The sequence below is a fragment of the Gadus chalcogrammus genome, chromosome 5, assembly GCF_026213295.1.
Source record: "Gadus chalcogrammus isolate NIFS_2021 chromosome 5, NIFS_Gcha_1.0, whole genome shotgun sequence".
NCBI classification, from domain to species: domain Eukaryota; kingdom Metazoa; phylum Chordata; class Actinopteri; order Gadiformes; family Gadidae; genus Gadus; species Gadus chalcogrammus.
Genome location: NC_079416.1, coordinates 14,290,105 through 14,309,807, shown reverse-complemented (window position 1 = coordinate 14,309,807; position 19,703 = coordinate 14,290,105). Strand labels below are relative to the sequence as shown.

Below are 19,703 nucleotides of genomic sequence, written 5' to 3'. Positions count from 1 at the left end.
TTAGCAGGGTTAAACAGGGTTGTATACAGCTTGCAGTGTCTGAACGGGTGAGGGTGCAGTCAGACGCAGCAGCACCATATTCAGAATGAAACCATGCAGGGCCCAGGCCAAGCTCCTAGCGAACCTTTGGCTGTACGGAGCGATGCTTGGAGAAGTTACGTTTCTCAACCGATTTCCAGTTTCCATTCTGAAACTTTAATTGTTTAATGCAGCCAAATATAAAGGAGCTTACTGTATGTATACATTTATATCTAATATATTTTTTTTTTTCTTCACTAGATATCAGAGAAATATGAGCTACCTTTGGCAAAAGTTGGAAAGGTCTACAAGAAATGCAAAAAAGGGTGAGTTCCATTTAATGTACATTCAAATACAGTAGATGTCTAATGTAAGCCCACTCAGACCCCCTGCTCACCACAACTCATACATCTTCTCTCCGTTCTCAGGATCCTAGTCAACATGGACGACAACATCATAAAGCACTACTCCAACGAAGACACCTTCCAGATCTCCATGGAGGAGATGGGAGGAATATACAAGCTCACCCTCACTGAGATCTGAGTCTCGGACGAGGTGGGAAGGCCTTCACTACTATGAGTTTACACTGAATCTAGCTGGTTTACCGGCAGTAACAGCTATGATCGCGAAGCTAATGGAGGGGACGGTGTGTCCCTGAGGTCAACGGGGGGCCTGTGTTTCATATGGAAACGCAGGATCTAATGGATTGTAGCTCTTATTATGCAAATGCATTGATTAAAGATAAAATGTAAACATTTAAATTCTTTTTTCTAAAACTGTTTATGTGTACATAAGTATCGGGACATTGATGACACTCTTATGATGTTATTTTTATTTGTTAGTCGCAGCAGAATATGATTTTTACTTTGTCCAGAACATGCAGGGCTTTTGTGTTGTCATCATACCTCATTCTATGGAGGCAACAATCTTTTTTTCACATGTGCAACAACATGTACAGGCATAATGTGTGTGTATTACGTGGACAGACAGCGATGGCCAGCACCTGTTGTTCCATTCTCTAAAGCCATAGCACTGATGATGCAGTCTGCAGGGTGACACACAGAGGGAAGAGAGAGGCCTGAAACAACCAGACCCCTGGGGTGTATTAACAGTGAAGATCCTGGCAGTATTTAGTTTCTAAAGCGCTCTTTACCGTGAGTTAAACGGTATAGTTGTACATATTAGGAATGACCACAGATACTGTTTGTATAAAATATAGTCTTTTTTTTCAGATCAAGTTTGATATCAAATATTTTCATCAGTATATAAAGTATTACATAACAGATGAGTAGAGGATACCTAATTCGAACATGGAGGTTCCCCTCTTTTGAGTAGAGTACAGTAGATAGACACCAGTTTCTCGCACATCCGCACAAACCATCCTGATAGTGCAATATCATATTTATCTCCAGACACAATCATTTTCTGATGGCCATTTCTTTGTGATATATTTGTGATGCATGTCAAAGTCAGGTCAGTGCCTTTGTCAAGCTCTGCTCTAAAGTAATGCTTGATCTGCACAACCTTTTGTATATCAGTACTTATGTGTATATATTTATTAAGAGTGTGGATGTGGGAACTTTTTACAATATATTTCCAAATGTCTAAACTACAATTAATAATATAAAGTTTTTTTTGGTTTCTTTTTCTATGAAGTTGTTTAAGAGCGTTATGATGTTAACATGTATTTAAATCCCGATGCCTAATTCATTTTTGTAAAAGCATTGATGCAGTACGTCAATAAAAGAGGACTTTTACCTGTACCAGCTGTTGTTCTTGTTGATGTGATAAGATATGATATTATAGCAGTTATTGCATTGATACGGCTACTGTGTGTGTGTGTGTGTGTGTGTGTGTGTGTGTGTGTGTGTGTGTGTGTGTGTGTGTGTGTGTTTGTGTGTGTGTGTGTGTGTGTGTGTGTGTGTGTGTGTGTGTGTGTGTGTGTGTGTGTGTGTGTGTGTGTGTGTGTGTGTGTGTGTGTGTGTGTGTGTGTGTGTGTGTGTGTGTGTGTGTGTGGATTTACTGGAACATATGTCTCACCCTATGGTCTCATCTATACCCACTGCCAAGCAGGAAGTAAACATTGAAACCTGCCTGCTCCCGGAGAAAGGTTCCCCTAGCTTCCAAACGAGTGTGTGTGTGTAGTGTGTGTGCAGAGTGTTTAGATTGCGTGTAGTCTGTGTGTAGTGTGTGTGTGTTAACAGCAGAACTGTCAAAAGGAGGACATTAATGTGATTAGAACGTTTAATAAGTCACGGACCGTAACCAAGTTGTATTTGTACGGCCACTTGAGAGGCCCCGAGGGCCTCTCATCTCCACAGGTACTGGCCCTGGTCCCCCCAGGATCGACTCCCAGAAACCAACAGGAAGAGAAAGACATCATGAGACGGTTGCGGGACGAGACAAGTTGGGGACGGACGCTAACGGTGGGCCGTCACGACGGGCCCCTCATTGGTTTGTTGAGCCCATTGACTCTACAATCAAGGCCTTCCAGGCCTGTGACCCTGCGCCATCTTGTTTCGTTCTCTCCTGTTAGCTGCAGCATCGACCTGAGTGTACCTGCATCCAGACCTGTAGACGTGACTTATCTCGCTGCACCGCCCAAACTTGAGGGGCTCCGGCGTCCTGATAAGACCGCTGGTTACACTTTAACCAGGCTCCATCCAGCCAGAGGAGCAGAGTGCCCTTGAATGATAGGCCATCTGCTCTCTCTCTCTCTCTCTCTCTCTCTCTCTCTCTCTCTCTCTCTCTCTCTCTCTCTCGCTCGCTCTCTCTCTCTCTCTCTCTCTCTCTCTCTCTCTCTCTCTCTCTCTCTCTCTCTCTCTCTCTCTCTCTCTCTCTCTCTCTCTCTCTCTCTCTCTCTCTCTCTCTCTCTCTCTCTCTCTCTCTCTCTATCTGTGTCTCTCTCACTCACTCTGTGTCTCTCTCGCTCTCTCTCTCTCATGATATTTCTAATGAGTCAATTTGTCCCTCAGATGTGAAGGCGCTCTTTGCAACAGATGAATATGATTAGATCAGCTTTGTAATAAAAGAGCTGCCCAACAACTATATATATAAAACGGTTATTACAGATGAGGCTTACATGATATTTCATTTAGCCAACATTATCACATCCATTCGTATGAATTATGTTGAACTCGTGAAATGAAGGAATTCATTTTGGAAGCCTGTGATTTAAGGATAACTGATGGACTTGGTATTTCAGTATTGCATGAAATACTTTCATGTGTGACTTTGGGTTGTTAGGAGGTTGATATGAAACCTGAAACAAGTATTTTCTTTTTGTTGAAGGAAGCAAGTCAACACATTACAACTTTCTCAAGCTTCCGGAGGATCCCCTGGGACTCAAACGGTCTGCTTCATGGTCAACTGAATATGCTTGCGGTCACATTCCTATTTAACAAACAGTGCAGCCGGTTTGAGATATTACAACAACAGCAACAACAGCAAAAAGTTGGAGTCACAGTTGTTCCAGAACGAAGGAACATGAAATCCATTCTAGTTCAGGGACTCCACAACTTTATGCACTGAATATAATCTCAAAATACTACATATTAGAGGGGATGAAAATGACTTGGTTGTGTAAACATTCTAATAAACTGACTCTTGATAGAGCATTTCTCCTAAACTCCATTGTTTACACAGGCGTTCTATGAAATGAGATCACAATCCTCTTCTCCGTTCTCCTTTCCAATATGAACAGGCACCTCCTGATATTGATTTCCATCCAAGCTTCAGCTAACAATGGCCGTCACAAGGCCAGACCCTCTCAAACTGTTATGGAAAAGCCCTCGCAGGGCCCGTGTTCTGCCGTTGCCAGGACAACAGACAGCAAGTGAGCCAATCCCGAATCAGTATGCCTTGGCAGCCAATCGGCTTCTAAATCTAATATAGACCAATTCAAAATCTTCTGATGAATCATTGTCGTTGTTCCTGTTGGTGTGTGTAGGACAAATGGGCGTGATTTAGTGGGCTGTGTTTGCTGTAAACAATGAGGAGACAATACAGCCGACTCGTACAACAACATTGGTAGATTGGTGATGCAATGCTAATGGGGAAGACACAAGGGTTGTAGTAGTTTAGGTACGTACAATGTATCCTACATGGTGTGCTCATAAACAGCCGAGCGCCCAACAGCTGGCAGTAAGCTGCAGTGTTCAGGTAAACAGTGTTGACTGGTTTATGGCCCCAAAGGCAACAGGAACTAAGTGAAGTCTGTCTAAGGGGGGAATAACTGAGTTCTCTTTCAGCATGGGGGAACAACAGGGACTTGAATTCGATTTTGCAGATGTATTACAGAATTGTCAATATTTTACTAATATAGATAGAACAAGAAAGAATGAAAGACAAAAAAACAAGGTGATGAATGGAAAGAAAAGGGGGATTGTGAAAGGTAACAGCTCCTCCCAGTCCCCCCAGCTGGTCAAGGCTTCGCCCCCAGTTGCTGCGTCCTTTCACCAAGAAGCAAGCCGTGTGCAACAGCTGGAGGATTATATTTTTCTGGATTTTAAAATGAGCTGCCAAATCTATTCTGGAAATTATTTCAGCCAATCGGCTGCCGAGCTTGGCTTCATAAGCTATTCTGACCCTAGGACCTGCAGAATGACATTCAGAGGCCTTTGGTCTGGGGGTGAGGGGTCAAGGTTCACAGTGGTCACATGTTCTAGGCATGCCAGGGGGAGACCTCTTCTCCTTTCTATGGGGGTTTGACAAAATGAGCAAATAAAGAGAGTTACGCATTTTGTTGTGGAAATACACTTGCAAATAAATGTTGGTATCATCGTATAAATTATTCAACACATTGTCCTTTAGCCTTGACAAATGTGTAATTTCTTATATAAATGCTGTACCTACTAATGACAAACTCTCTCTCTCTCTCTGGGGAAGGAGTGGAACCTTTATGCAATTAGACAAGATGTTATTATAACCTAAACCAATATTTATTTTGGTATACTGAACGTTTCATTGATGTAGCTTGTACTTTGGAACAAACACTCTTGTCCTCATAACACACATCTTGCCCAACTCCATAGCCTTGCAATGGAACTGTCAGTGAAAAATGTACCCCCCTGGAGCGGTCTCCTGGAGGTAGATGTTCAGGTGGGAAGGGGGGAAGTTTGTATGTGTGTGTGTGTGTGTGTGTGTGTGTGTGTGTGTGTGTGTGTGTGTGTGTGTGTGTGTGTGTGTGTGTGTGTGTGTGTGTGTGTGTGTGTCTGCGTTGGCAGGAGCAGCCGGCGTGCACGTGAAAGCCTAGATAAGGGGCGAGTAACCTTTCCTCTAGATTTGATGCCGAGGTTAAGGGAACAGACTTATATGACAAACAGGTCCTGTACCACGGGCCGGTCTGCTGCTGCGGGCCTATCGCACGCTCAGCCCTGGAGGCCCCGCCCCCTGGAGGCCCGGCCCCTCCCTGCTCATCACCCCCCCTTCCCGCTGTTTCCGCTCATTGCTGGCACCGAAGGGACATATTTGTGCCGCTGACACTCCCACCCACGTGGCCGCCTCTGAGCTCATGCTTACGCAGGGGTTTTGTGGGGCCGGGCCCTCGGCCTGCCTGGGTCCTGAACCAGCCACCGGGGCGGGGGCCCCACACACCCTCCAGAGCCCCTGCTGCCTGGGGGACAGGCCGCTCGCAGGTCCTGTTGATTCAAGAGGGGCATCAGTGAAGAGGTGGCCCAAATAACCATCGAAGCCTAAACATTTTAAATGATTGGAAAACAAGTTCAATGAAAACATGTATCAGTTTTTTTACTAACTACAGCCTGTTATGGAAAAGGATTATATATATATGGAATATATATATGCATATATATATATATATATATATATATATTAAATTGCCATCTCGCTGTCGTAACTCCAAAGGGCATTTGGTCTTTGACACAGATCTCTCCTTTGTCCAGTGTGATGTAACTGAAATGTGGGTCAGTTCTCATTTGGATTCTGCTGGGAGTAACGACGGCGAGGGGATCTGTAGTGGACTGCAGCGAATGAAACATAAATCCACATTTACTTATTATTCATTAAACATGTGTTAGCAAAAAAACTGGATGATTTATGGATGAGGAAATCACAAACAGATAACGTTAGACATTTTAATATAGAGGGGAGAAATTGCTACTTGATGAAGAAAAATTGCTTCAATATCAAAATCAATGAAACATGAATGAATAAATAAACTTATCAATAGATAAATGAAGATGCTTTGGCCATACTTTGAGGTGGCTGGGGCCAAAACAGCAGCTTCTGCCTGTCTGTCTGTGGTCTGACACGTTACGTAGGAAAGTTGGTGAAAGGTGAGCAACAGCAGGTTGACACTACCTCTTATTTAGGTTCAACAATTAGGACTACTTTATATATTATCAGCAACTTATATGGATACTCCATGTGTGAAATGAAAAATATTATTTTCATTTTGGGTAAAGAAAATATAAAATGTTAATATAAAACAAAAAGCAACAGCAATTATGTATTAACCGCAAAATATGCATAAAGTGCGTACAGTAGTTCCAATCATCCCCAAACAGCCCCAATCAGCCCCTAAACGCAGGCGGCAACGTCCACCATGGAGCTCCAGCGACTACCATGGCGCACCAGCGACCTTTCGCCTACTTCGAGGCCCTCAGTTCACCGGGTTTAGTCTGACACCGCTGACTCCGGGCCCCGCCCACCAACAACCACGTCCCGCCCCCTGACCACCACGCACACTGCTTCCTCCAACCGTCCGGCGCCCATGCACTGTTCACGCGCCGTTTCCTCTCCCATTGGCCGGAGCCTTACACACATTTATTTTTCATTGGTGAAGCCTAACACACATTCGTTTCTGATTGGTGGAGCGTTGCCGCCCGCCGGTGTGTGTTGTGCGGTTTGTTTTCATGTTTTACGCACAGCTGAGCGGCGGCGGTCAGCCCGTTCAGAGCGAAGTGTCTTCGGCGAGAAGGGTCTTCGGCAAGCTGCTGCTTCTCTTCTGACAGAAAGCGGTTCCGGTTTTGTTATACTTTATGATGCCCATGAGAACATATTCAGAGATGGAGCCGCCGCACGGGGTAAGGTTATTTTTATTATGGTTATTATTAAGGTTACTATCAAGGCTATTAAGACATGAATGGTATTATTTATTGTGAACGATGGTCGCCTCTCGGCAGCAGTTTCTGATCGATTATTGCTCGAGTCGAGGTTCTTTGAACGTGTGTTTAATCGGACTCATTAATTGGACTCATACGTTCAAGTTTGATTCTATAACGTTAGTAAGTGAGTTGACGGTAACGCAAGGAAATATAAACCTCGGCTGTCAAAGTATTTTTTATGAATGACTTGACATTAACCCTGCAGTGGAACAACACAACAGTTTAATCAGGCAGAAAGTAATTATTAATTACATTTATTTATCTATATATTAATATTTATTAATCATTTAGACTTATTTTGCGATATAAAAATAACTTTAGCGTCTTCACTTAATTCAGCCCCTGTGATGGTGTTACATTCACTTATTTACACATGAAGACATTAAAAACGATAACATATGTTTGAGTTGTTAGTGATGTCGAGCTCGTAACCATAGTTACCGCCCACTTTCGATAGTTTTACCGATTGATTATTGACGACGAGTCATCGGCTTGGGTATCACTTCCCCGATCCGGCGGCTTGCTGTTGGGATTTCACACGGCGGACCGGTTGCTACGTCACGGCCCCAGTCTATATTTGGTGATGGGAGGCTTCTTTCTGGCGCTCAGCCAGAGGCATTGCGAGACGGGCTGGGGTGTTGGCTCATCCTTGCTCACTCCATTACTGGCACGACTGCAGTTTGTCACCCTACCCTAACATAATCAATATATATATATATATATATATAAAGCTCATTCAAATAACGAGACATTTGCGAGCCAGTCTGTTTCTAAAGTTGAAGATGAAAGTTACCTCAGACATTACACGTTACATTGGTGAAGTCCCATAACAAAATCTCCTGCTGCCTCATATATTTGCCCATATTATTACGTATATAGTTTAGCCTGATCGTTGTGCTTCTGACTCTCAACAGGCCCAGTATGTGGACCAGTGTAAGAGAAGGAGGCATGGTGGTGAGCAGTTCATCTCCAGTGGAACCAGCAGAGGCTCCCCGAGCCTAGAGTACACAGACCTTGAGGCGGCAGAGGCCCTGATGTGCATGAGTTCCTCCCTGGGCCATGGGTCCTTCCCCCGCAAGCCTGCACAGAGCCCCTGCAAGCCACGGCCATTGACGCCTGCTTCGGACTGCTGCGACCTGGTACTCTCCCCTGAACTACCAGAGACCCTCAAGGACTTTGTTTCCCTCTCCTCACTTGTAAGTCATGACTTAAAAAAACAATAACAACATAGCCTTTGAAATTACACTCTGATGTCATACCATAGCCAACCGCCAAAGACAGTGCTTGCAATGGATGGTCAGGGGCACCCAGATCAAGCAGCAGTGTTAGAATATTAGAACAGAGTAGAACCCCAAAATAGCCATTTTACAAGCTCCCCATCCACAAACTCAGCGCAGAGTTCCAACAAATCTCCCGACCTGCTGCTGCTCTGGGCAGAGAACGGAGAGGGGCTGGGTCAGTGGTTGAGAGTATCGGGTCAAGTTGCTAGGACTAGATACGCCTGGCTGCAGTAAGGGGGTTTGAACCCAGAGCTCCTCCGCTCTGCAGCTATGTCAATAAACGGGCCATAAAAACGGGCCATTAAGGCTCAGAGTGCCCATCACCTTGTATGTATATCTGCTCGACCTATAGGGACTATTACCTCTGTAAACGTTATCCTTAAAACCACTGACGCATCCCTAGCCAAGCGTCATATTACCGCGTTGTAAAGCGCACAACCATATCTAGACCTCCAGCGGACTATGGCTCCTCGTCTCATGCCTGCCTTCCCCCCCTTGTCTCTGCAGAGTATGACGCCCCCCCACAGCCCCAGCTTCACAGAGAGCTCCACACAGCGGTGCGGCACCGGGCTCCCTGCCCTGACCTCTGCTCCCGAGAGGCCCAGCGCTCTGCCCTCACCGCCCCAGGCCTGCAGGGCCATGGAGACCAGTGTCATCCGCCACACCGCAGACAGCACCCCCTGCCGGCAGCACATTCCAGGGGCCCCCAGGAGCTGTAGCAGCGCCATCGCGGCCACAGTTTGCCCGCAGCAGCAACTTCAACAACAACAACAACAACAACAGCAGCAACAACAACTTCATCATCAGCAACACCCACAACAACAGAAGCTGCGGCAGCAGCATTGCACAAGACAGACTGGGCGGCCAAGCCCCCCTCCCCCTCCGCCCTCCTCTTGCACAGCCACCCCGCAGGCCTGGCAGCCGGCCATTTACTCAAAGCCCAGTACGGACAGCACAGCCCCCAGGAGCCTTATCACCCAGCTGGCCCCTCCGGCCCCCACCACCACCACCCTCTGTTCCGCTCCCCAGATCTTCTGCCAGATGATCCCCGTGAGCAGCCAGTCGGGGATCATCTCGGCCTTCATCCCCAGCACGTTGCAGACCGCCAGCCCCGGGTTGAGGACCAGCCCCACCTCCCTCCTCCCCCAGGGTCCGCTCCACGCCACGCCCGTCCAGCACCCCCTCCTGGTGGGCCCGGGGGTGCAGCAGGGCACGGTGATGCTGGTGCTCCCTCCGCAGTCGTCCTTCCCCCAGGCTCAGCACTGCACGCCGAGCGTCATGACCCTCGGCCACACCAAGCTGCTCCCCCTGGCCCCGGCCCCCGTCTACATGCCGGCGGGCCCCTGCGGGGCCGCCACCCCGGGCGTCAAGATAGACTGCTTGCGCAGGAGGAACTATGTGTGCAACTTTCCGGGATGCAGGAAGACCTACTTCAAGAGCTCCCACCTGAAGGCGCACCTCCGGACGCACACAGGTGAGGATCCACAGTCGTATGCTTCGAAGACGAAACCAGAAGGAATAAACTACTCTCTGGCCTAGTGTGGCTAAACCAGACGCTTATATCTAATGATGATTCTTCTCTAACCCTCCCTCTCTCTCCCCCTGTTGCCCCCCTCAGGAGAGAAGCCCTTCAGCTGCAGCTGGGAGAGCTGCGACAAGCAGTTCGCCCGCTCGGACGAGCTGTCGCGGCACCGGCGCACGCACACCGGCGAGAAGAAGTTTGTGTGTCCCGTCTGCGACCGGCGCTTCATGCGCAGTGACCACCTGACCAAACACGCCCGCCGTCACATGACCAGCAAGAAGATCCCTTCCTGGCAGGCGGAGCTGCGGAACCTAAACAAAATGCAAGCCGGCAAAGCACCCTCCCTGAAGCCCAGCCTGCCCACACTGAGCATGCTCGTGCCGGCTGTGTCGCGGTAGGCGGTGAGCCGTCGGGCCTATCGCCGCCCATCGAGCTCTCTCAAGGACACACAGGGAGCAGCCACACAGGCACAAGCCTGCTCTTTACTCATGGGAAGAAGAAAAGAACTCGAAGCACCATGCACTGGACTCCTCTTATCCGCTCATTAATGTCTTATATCTCGCTCTAATGGATTCCTTTGTTTACTTTCATGTATAAGATGACATGTACGTAGCCGTTTGTTTTTGCCAAAGCCTTTGAATGAAGTTTGCCTGCTTAATGTCAAACTCACCGCCCCCGGGTCCTCTTTTAATTGTTTAAGTCTAAGTGTTTTTCTGTTTTATGCTTTCAAATGCTTTTACTTGCCCAATCTTAAGTAATGTGTGTAACACACAAAACAATGTACAAGTGGGATTACCAGTACAATGATTATACAACTTTTCATATTATTTAATACGTATTTGTAATAAAAAGAGGAAAATGAGAATCCTGTTTATCACAAGCCAAGGTGACTCGTGACTTTTGAATTCAAGATTCCACCGAACAACACATTTTTACACCAAATCTGGTTTAGTCATCCCGGTTCTTCTGCTATAACTCAACAGAGAAAGAGTCGCTCATCCCACAACATCCTGCGTGCGTGTGTGTCACGTTCTCTAAATCTCCCCCTCCTTCCCTCTTATGGTCAACCAAACGCTCGTACCAGGAAATGTGCTGACGTGCACGGCTTCCTGCATCGTGCGTAGGGTTGACCACTCGAACCTTCTCACGTTCATCATCAGCCAGTCAGCAGCGGTTGTACATGTAGGGGTCGCTATTATAGTCTGACTTCTCCATATGGGGATCATTAAGAGGGATAAATCAGGAGTACCTGTCGTACTGAGTTGTATTGTTTCATTTGAGAGTTCAGTTGACATAGGCCTACTCAGTAGACTTCACTCGCATTTATATCTCAAGTCATGAAATAAGTTCCATTTTATGATTTTATAACTATAAAATAATAATAAATGGGAATCAGGACAAAAAGTAAAGACTCAATGTTTCCCCACGAACCTAAAGGACATTATGAACTTAATACTCAAGATGAAATTGTTAGGTGGTTAGAACGCATCAAGTCTTCCACAGGCATAGCCCGTGTCCCTTGGTGAACAAGCACCGCAAAAGAAACAAAAACGGCGATCACTGAATTCCGAGTAATGACACAGTCTGGGGGTGCGACCAATCAGCTCTCTCCGGGAACACACGCCCCGTCGGGCCGCTGCCCGGAGAACAGTGACATCTAGAGGCAATGATTCATCTTTACCAAGAATTAAACAACACTTATCAACTAAATAGCTAGACACAGACTCATATAGAGAAATTATCTCTAAATGGCTCTGGGTAGACCCAGTCAAGCGTAAATATTTGTATGAATTAGAATAACTTAAAAGAAGAATAGAGCTACTTAGTCGTTAGTTATATTTATGCATTAATATAATTTGAATTTGAATTTATTTATTCATATATCACAATATATAATTTATACGTATAAATAATACAAGATGCATCACTGTATTTCTGGTTGTTCTGTTGTACTGAGAGCTGATTGGCCCGCGTGTTGCCATAGCTACGTCAACAAACGGAGTGGCTTGACCTGTAGCGTGTTTTGTGGCCCTACACTTCCTCGTGAAGGGCTGGTGGGGGATTGATATAACTTTGCTTTTTAGAGAATACGAGTTTGATAAGGTGAACAACATGGAGATCGGAGACAAGATAAAAGAGTTAAACATGACGAAGGACGAAGTCGACAGGTTCTCAGCGGCCTTTAAAGACGAAAAGTTCAGAGGTTTGCTGCTCGATTACGCCAAGGAATTATCCGACCCCGAATGTAAGAAGAAGTACGAGGAGGAGATCAAACTGCTGGAGGAGGAAAGGGGAAACGCCATCGAGTTTATCCATCCACAGCCTTTCAGAGCGCTCAAAACGAGCGTCAACGGGAAACAGAAATGCTTCGTCAACATTTGCGCCAATGAAAAGGTCGGTAAGTGTGAGTTTAAATGGGGGGTATCAGATGATGGCAAAAGAGGACAGCATTGGTCTCTGCCCCACAGTCTGCACCCTGGGAGACCAGAGAGAGACCCCAAAGGAAACAAGTTCATGATCTATGATGTGATCTTCCACCCGGACACTATTCACATGGCGAGCAAGAACAGAGAATTTATGGACATGGTGGACAGCACCGCCATTCAGGGAATCCAAGACGGGTTTAAAGTACGACTGGATCAGAACAACGTAAAAGTGCTGGCCACCAAGTATAAGGGGACCCCCCAGCCCTCCGTGATCCGGAAGCCCATCCCCGGCTACCAGACTGAAGACCCCCCGGCGAGTCCAGACCCTCTGGCCTTCCCCTTCCCCTATAAAGACCCTCCCAGCGGAGCCGCAAACCAGCCTGCAGCCGGTGCAAAAACCAGAGAGGAGTCCACACCAAGAAGCTTCGTCACCGAATCCCCAAAGCCTGGCGCTCCGACCACACCCCACTACAAGCTGAAGTACAGATCCTTCATCGACCTGCAGGACTTCAGATGTTCCCGGGACTCCGCCCAGAGCCCCAGGCCTGGAGAGATCGTGGTCACTGTGGACATGCCCCTTCTAAAGTCGGCCAAAGACACAAGCCTGGAGGTCCTGGGGAAGACCCTCAGGGTGGAGTGCAAGAGGCCGGCCTACAGGCTTGAGCTCCCCCTAGCGTACCCCGTGGACGAGGACAGGGGAGGGGCCAAGTTCAACACACAGAACGGGCAGCTCACCATCACCCTGCCTGTTTCTCCTCTGGTCCAGACGGTTGACCTCAGCTTTGGGCCCCGCATGACGGAAGCGACACAAAATGGGGAAATTCAGAACAGAACGAGTGAGATGGATGAACAGGAGGAACTGGAAAAGGAAGAAACGGAGCAGAAGAGTGAGGGTTCAGAGGGCCAACGGGAGAGGGGGGTTGGACCTGAGCGGGAGAGCGCTGACGCCAGAGAGGTTGGGGGCTGTGATGCTGAAGAGCAGGCAGGAAGCCCACGCAGAAAGGACGTTCCTACCACGCATGTTGCCTCCTACACTGAAGACGACCCCAGTGAGACTGCTGATAACAGGAACGGGGTTCCACCTCATACCCAAAAGAGCTTCAAAGTCCTAGAAGACAACACAGGCGAAAACAGCGGAACCTCAGAAAGCAGCTTCCACTCAAGGAACAGCAAAAGAACCGAAACGGACGAAGAGACAGGGACACCGGAAGACATGAGGATACAGACGGGGACACTCACAGGAACACAGAGAGAAATGGTGACGCAGGGAGACACTGGGACAGAGGGAGACACTGGGATAGAGAGAGACACAGGGACCAAGGGAGACACAGGGACCTGTGCAGAGAAGGAACATCTGCAAGGCACTTCAAGTACTGGGGTGAGAAATTATCAACAATGTAGCCATTGGTTCAGAACAAGGTAGCACAATGCAAGTTTATTAAAGGATTTATTATAAAAGTCATTATTTTTTACAATATAAAATGTATATTTTTTCCCCCTGTATTAATGTTTCTCTTGTCCTTGTCCTAGTACACAGCGCCTCAGCTTGTATCCGATGGCAAGTCCACCAGCAGTGAAGCCACAGGATCGTCCGAGTTACTGAACTCTGAAGACAGGAACCACCAGATGAGCCCCAATGTTCCTACAGCGAGCGCAGAGGATCAGTTAAAGAAGGACGATTCAGCGGACACTGTCCCGGTCGGTCCGGTGAGCACCACAGAGGAAGAGGAGCATCAGGAGGATTCAGCGGACGCTGTCCCGGTCGGTCTGGTGAGCGCCACAGAGGAAGAGGAGCATCAGGAGGACTCAGCGGACGCTGTCCCGGTCGGTCCGGTGAGCGCCACAGAGGAAGAGGAGCATCAGGAGGACTCAGCGGACGCTGTCCCGGTCGGTCCGGCGAGCGCCACAGAGGAAGAGGAGCATCCGGAGGATTCCCCACCAGGGCAGAACGGGTCAGAGCCTGTATTCTCTAGAAAGCCTCCACAGCCTTTGTTGAGGGAAATGGATGAGAGCGGACAGGAGACCATCATCAGTGATCACGCCACGTCCGCTGGCCTAAGCTTCCACAACTCCCTTCTGTATGAACTGGACTAAATGACGAGCTTTGAGGTGATCTAATTAGCAGAAATGCCATTAAAGCACATAGCTGTCCTTGGTAATGACAAGGGATGAATCCCATGATGGAAGAATATTCCATATCTTGTATGTGATATTTAATGTCTCACATCCTGTAGTGACAAAAAAAGTAATTGCTTGATTGATTGATTTTTGTTTAGAACGAATGAATAAATATCTTGAATCACCCGTTTTATGTATTTATTTTTCATATATTTAAAATAATTGCTCAGTAAAAACAAACACTGTTTGACAAAAATACATATCCGGTTGAGGAAAGCAAGATGAATATCTCTGATTTCATACTTCACAGAAGTAGGGCGAGGCAGAATGATGATCTGCATTTCGCAATTGAATGAGGAAAGAAACCATGACTTTTAGTATCAAGAAGATAATAGAACTGTGTGTGTGTGTGTGTGTGTGTGTGTGTGTGTGTGTGTGTGTGTGTGTGTGTGTGTGTGTGTGTGTGTGTGTGTGTGTGTGTGTGTGTGTGTGTGTGTGTGTGTTCCAACCATCAAAGTGCAAGCAAGACGTGTTTGGTCGGAGGAGGTGGAATGAGGATGCAGGCGGTGCGGAGTGCTTTCGATAACAGAGTCTGTCCTTTGCATCACATCACCGCTAGGAAGAGAGCAGCCAGGATCCCTCTGAATTATGCAGCATTGTAAAAATCCCCCTCGTCCATCGCATCTGGAAAAACGATGTCATGTGGCCGACAACATCAACGTCCCAAAAGTAAAATTTTCAAGAAACAAAAGCCTGGAAATAAGGCTTTGGTCTGGGGCATGTTGTCCGTCACATCCCACCCTCATGGGGCTCTACCGGCACCCTACCGCCCGCCCCTCTGGAGGGAGTTGTCGAGGAACTGGGAGTAGCAGGATAGCGAGCAGAAGTGCTGCTGCACCGGGGCCTCGGTGCCGCCCATGTCGTCCACCAGCACCACCGTGTGAGACACCTGGTGCAGGTTCATGCTAACCGCCGTCTGGATGAAGAAGCTGACGCAGGCGCCGCCGCAGTCGCAGGCTTTGGAGACCTCCAGGTCCCGGCAGAGGTGGGCGGGGAGGTGCTGCGGTCCGTACGGCACCCTGGGGCGGGGGGGGGGAGCAGGAGATCGAGGGGTTTAGTATTCAGGGAAAACGGGTTGACAAAATAACATTGACGACACTTTGGACATACATTGAGTTTATCACTTTAGCCATTAACTGCATGGAAAGTGGGTCACGTGTCCTTCAGCAATGTGGAGGACCCGATGACACATTGCAATGTGTTTAAATCCAGGTGAAGGGTCACCAATGGCATTGCACAACCTTAGCAGAAGGGTCTGCACGTAATCAATAATGAGCAGCTGTGTTTTTCCCAGTGGTATCACTAGGTCGGCACGGGCCTAGAACCGTCAGAGAGGGAGGAGGGTTACTTCACCGGCTTACTGCAGAGGGACTCAGGATACGGGTGACGAGATGCTGGCCAGCTGCTGCTCACCTGAGGTTGACCACCGCCCTGCTGGCCAGCTCCTGGAGCGACAGCGGGAAGGTGAGGTGGATGCTGTGGTCCAGGGGGTTGGGCGGGGTGAAGGGGTTCCCGAACAGGTCCAGGTTCTCCAGGCTCAGCCTGCGGAAGTCGCCGGGCAGCAGGGCCAGCTGGTTGTGCGCGGCCGACAGGAACCTCAGCTTGGAGAGCCGGCCCACGCGGAAGGGCAGCCACTGGAGCTTGTTGTCGTCCAGCTTGAGGTTGACCAGCTCCCGGAGCTGGGAGAACTGGGAGGGCAGGCCCTTCAGGCGGTTCTGACTGAGGTCCAGGTGCTGGAGGGTGCGCTGCAGGGTGGACAGGCACAGGGCCTCGCTGAAGCTCTCTAGCTGGTTGTTGTGCAGGATGAGCTCGGCGAGGCAGCCCAGGTCCCCGATGGTGGCCGGGAGCTTCTTGATGTGGTTGTTGCTGAGGTCCAGCTTACGAAGAGCTGGACAAAAGTAATGAAAGAGTCAACTTCAATCCTAGGAACACATTTGTATTCCAGAGGCTTTTGGGGAGGCCCTTTTTATCAGAATGCAGAGGTTATAGTTCAATTGTAAAGAGTGGGAATGATAATGCGGTGGTTAGGGGGTTTCAAGTCAGAGCTAAAAGTTTGGGGATTGAGCTCATAAGGTCTGCAGCCTACCTGTAGGCCTCCTTAAGGAAGCTTTCTAGCCCATATCAGCTCCTTTAGGACCCCCCCCCCCCCCCCCCCCCATAGTTCCCAGGTTCGTACCTTTGAGGGACAGCATCCTCATGTCCACGCGCGAGAGCTTGCAGTAGGACACCTGCAGCTGCTCCAGAGAGTAGGGGAAGCTGGAGGCGAGCGGGTAGTCCTTCTTGGAGACGATGGTGAGCTTCTTCTTGGGCTTCTCCACGTCGCGGGCGCGGACCGGGGTCAGGGTGGCCAGCGGGAGGCTGCTGGTGTCGCTGCCGCGGTCGGCCAGCCGCGCCGCGGAGAGGAAGCTCTTCAGGCTGTTGGCGTCGGCCTGCGAAACATTACATGAACCAGGTGTTACCCGGCATGTAGCTCAGGAGGTAGAGCAGGTTTGCTGGTAACCTAAAGGTTGCTATTTCGATCCCGGCTCGAACTAGCACAAGACACCTCACCCTAACTGCTCCCGACAAGCTGGCAGTCGCCTTGCATGGCTGTCTGACGCCGCCGTTGGTGTGTGAATGAGTGCATGAACGGCTGAATGTTAGGCAATATTGTAAAGCACTGTGGGTGGCCAGTGTAGAAAAGCACTGTATAAATGCAGCCCATTTACCATTATCCTTCACCGCTTTGAGCTGCTCACACAGCAGTACGTGTACATGCCTGCACCGCTGCTACGTTTCCATGGTGCCGGTGAAGGGCAACGCTGGCATGACAAACCAACCTACATTTAGTAAGAGAAAATATCTTGACACACATTCTGTGTCCTATTTATGAACATATAATTGGCCTTGCAAAGCATGTAGGTTTTTAGAGTGTTTTTTGCCTTTCCAATGCCCAGAGGAATGCAACTCATTTTTGTATTCAAAGTGTGTTAGTGGGTGCACTGATGAGGTGATGCGTCCTATGTTTGGTGTGTTATGTCTGGCGTAGAGTTCACCAAAGGTCCTGAACTGTGTACATATCTGGGTGAGACCGATGGCAACGACCATCCGTGTTTGTATTCAGCAGAGCTCAGATACGGCATTGAACTGTGTATCTGGGTAACAGGTCGCCAGTAGCAGGGAACTGTGTGTAGATACAGGTGAAAGGTCACAATGGCACTGCATCGACGCGTGACAAAAGGTAGTCGATAACGAGCTGTCCATCACAGTGGAGCAAGAAAGTACCACTCAGTCAGCAAAGGTCCATCAGAATTAGACAATGTGACTGACACAGCATACAGTATTCATGTATGGAGCATTGTCGCAAGGACATTTGTTTCTCCTTCAATAAGTGTCCAGACTTTAGTTTTGTTACTTACAAAAACCAACAGAATCAGCACATGTGCTGTGTACCCCTTTGTCTTTGAAAAATGTCACTCTCTCCGTTACTAACTTATATAAGGTGCTATTTTCTTTGACAGAGTAGTTGTGTTTGCCACCTGAAGAGGCCTTGTATTTGCATAGGAGCATAGGGCAGAGATTGAATCTCTACATTGCACCACTGCTCGTACCTTGCTCAAACATATGTCAATAGCTGGTTCTTTGATCCGGACGGTGGCTTTGCCCTCCTCGACGAACCACGTGAAGAACTTCTCAATGTTGTCCTTCAGCTGCAGAGTGTAAGAAGAACAGTGTGAGAATGGGGCTGATCGTGAGAACACACACAGTTGTGCGAGAACACACAATCTATTTCCTAGGAAGGATGACCCCCCTTACACAACATCATCTGGATAACTTCCACAACACTAGAACAAGATAGTTATAATTATTCATGGTCAATGGCAGATGGTAAATGGACTGCATTTATATAGCAATTTTGTAACCAAGTGGCCACTCAAAGCGCCTGTTCATGCACATATTCACATATCGACGACAGCGGTGTCAGCCATGCAAGGCGACAGCCAGCTCGTCGGGAGCATTAAGGGTTAGGTGCCTTGCTCAGGGACACTTCGACACTCAGCCAGGAGGAGCCGGGGATTGAACCAGGAACCTTCCAGTTACCAGCCAACCCGCTCTTCCTCCTGAGGCGACATAACACTAGAGATGGATCACATAGGTGCTGCAAATGGGCAGGGATGTTCGACCTTGTACTTGGAGCCTGTCCTGTCCTTGGCCGTGCAGATGATCATGTAGACGCTGGTCCTCTGGGTGGTTTTGTCCAGGTGCTTCCCGATTGAGAGCACCGCTCGGGCGCCCTTCCCTCGGTTCTTCATACCGAACGAGGGGAGCATGCGGTTGACGACCTCGACATCACACTGTAGCTTCATGGCACCAGTCAGAACGAGTATGAGAGGCCGGTGGGACACCGATGAAGAGATGGATTTAAAGTTTTAATACATCAGAAGCTCCAGCAGAACGCGTTCATGGGGTGAACAGCAACGCCTCGCGGTTCCACCGCGGAACAAAACAACCCAGTCCCTCTCAGCAGATCACCCGTCAGAAGGTCGTTGAGAACTAACCCCACGTTTTAAGATGTAACGCGTTGAATTGATCGATTAATTGAATTAAACTAAACCAAAACAGTGCTGTTTACTTCTACCGGACAGCTGCATAGGATACCATCCCGCGCTAGGGAAGTGACGTTAGAGGAGCGCTTGTTGCTATGTTACAAAAGGTGGCGCGCGAACACAGGAGGACTTCTACCGCCCGCCCTCCTATTCTGACCCGGAGTCTCTAATCGAACGCTCTCTTATTCGAGCCAAACAACTGAGATTGTTCTTTTTCATGTACAACTATTTCCAAAACATGTATGCTAATTATGACGAAATTAATGCATGGCATACATATACGATTATAATACGCGATATAATGGGAGATTAAGAGATATTTTACATTATTGCATTTTAGCGTTGAGACACGGTACTGAAATTCCATTTTCTGAATACCTATAGCGTCATCTAGCGGCTGACATATGTATAGTTGTTGAAAATGAGACTTTATGACTGTAGATAATCTGAGGAAATATAGCATTCAATTGCTATTGGACAGACGCGCGCGCGCGCGCGCGCGCGCACACACACACACACACACACACACACACACACACACACACACACACACACACACACACACA

At 48.3% G+C, this 19,703-nt stretch overlaps 4 protein-coding genes across 5 annotated transcripts in view; 3 read left to right on the top strand and 1 right to left on the bottom strand.

Moving 5' to 3' along the window:
* grhl1 (grainyhead-like transcription factor 1) overlaps positions 1 to 1,799 on the top strand; it is a 12,270-nt gene extending 10,471 nt beyond the window's left edge. Inside the window, exons 9-10 of the mRNA XM_056589736.1 lie at positions 280 to 344; positions 447 to 1,799. Of these exons, the coding sequence (XP_056445711.1) occupies positions 280 to 344; positions 447 to 561 (180 nt within the window). The 3' untranslated portion in view covers positions 562 to 1,799. The remainder of the gene's footprint in view (positions 1 to 279; positions 345 to 446) is intronic.
* Positions 1,800 to 6,867: 5,068 nt separating this feature from the next.
* On the top strand, positions 6,868 to 11,492 carry LOC130382499 (Krueppel-like factor 11). The gene is made up of 4 exons (XM_056590294.1): positions 6,868 to 7,064; positions 8,060 to 8,341; positions 8,933 to 9,899; positions 10,044 to 11,492. The coding sequence occupies exons 1-4, from the start codon at positions 7,020 to 7,022 to the stop codon at positions 10,343 to 10,345; spliced, it is 1,596 nt and encodes a 531-aa protein (XP_056446269.1). The 5' UTR covers positions 6,868 to 7,019; the 3' UTR covers positions 10,346 to 11,492.
* A 481-nt stretch (positions 11,493 to 11,973) lies between these two features.
* Positions 11,974 to 14,671, top strand: LOC130383151 (protein kintoun-like). The gene is made up of 2 exons (XM_056591209.1): positions 11,974 to 13,751; positions 13,904 to 14,671. Exons 1-2 carry the CDS (start codon positions 12,060 to 12,062, stop codon positions 14,465 to 14,467), a joined length of 2,256 nt encoding a protein of 751 aa, XP_056447184.1. The 5' UTR covers positions 11,974 to 12,059; the 3' UTR covers positions 14,468 to 14,671.
* Positions 13,739 to 19,331, bottom strand: lrr1 (leucine rich repeat protein 1). 2 transcript variants are annotated; one of them, XR_008895704.1, is made up of 6 exons: positions 18,715 to 19,331; positions 18,142 to 18,240; positions 16,728 to 16,980; positions 15,965 to 16,439; positions 15,001 to 15,570; positions 13,742 to 14,360 (listed from the first exon to the last, which is right to left on the bottom strand). XR_008895704.1 is itself a non-coding variant. In XM_056591210.1 (5 exons), exons 1-5 carry the CDS (start codon positions 18,895 to 18,897, stop codon positions 15,315 to 15,317), a joined length of 1,266 nt encoding a protein of 421 aa, XP_056447185.1. In that variant the 5' UTR covers positions 18,898 to 19,331; the 3' UTR covers positions 13,739 to 15,314. The 2 variants fall into 2 exon arrangements, 1 of the variants encoding a protein (XP_056447185.1); XM_056591210.1 differs by having other exon boundaries at positions 13,739 to 15,570.
* Between the last annotated feature and the right edge of the window lie 372 nt (positions 19,332 to 19,703).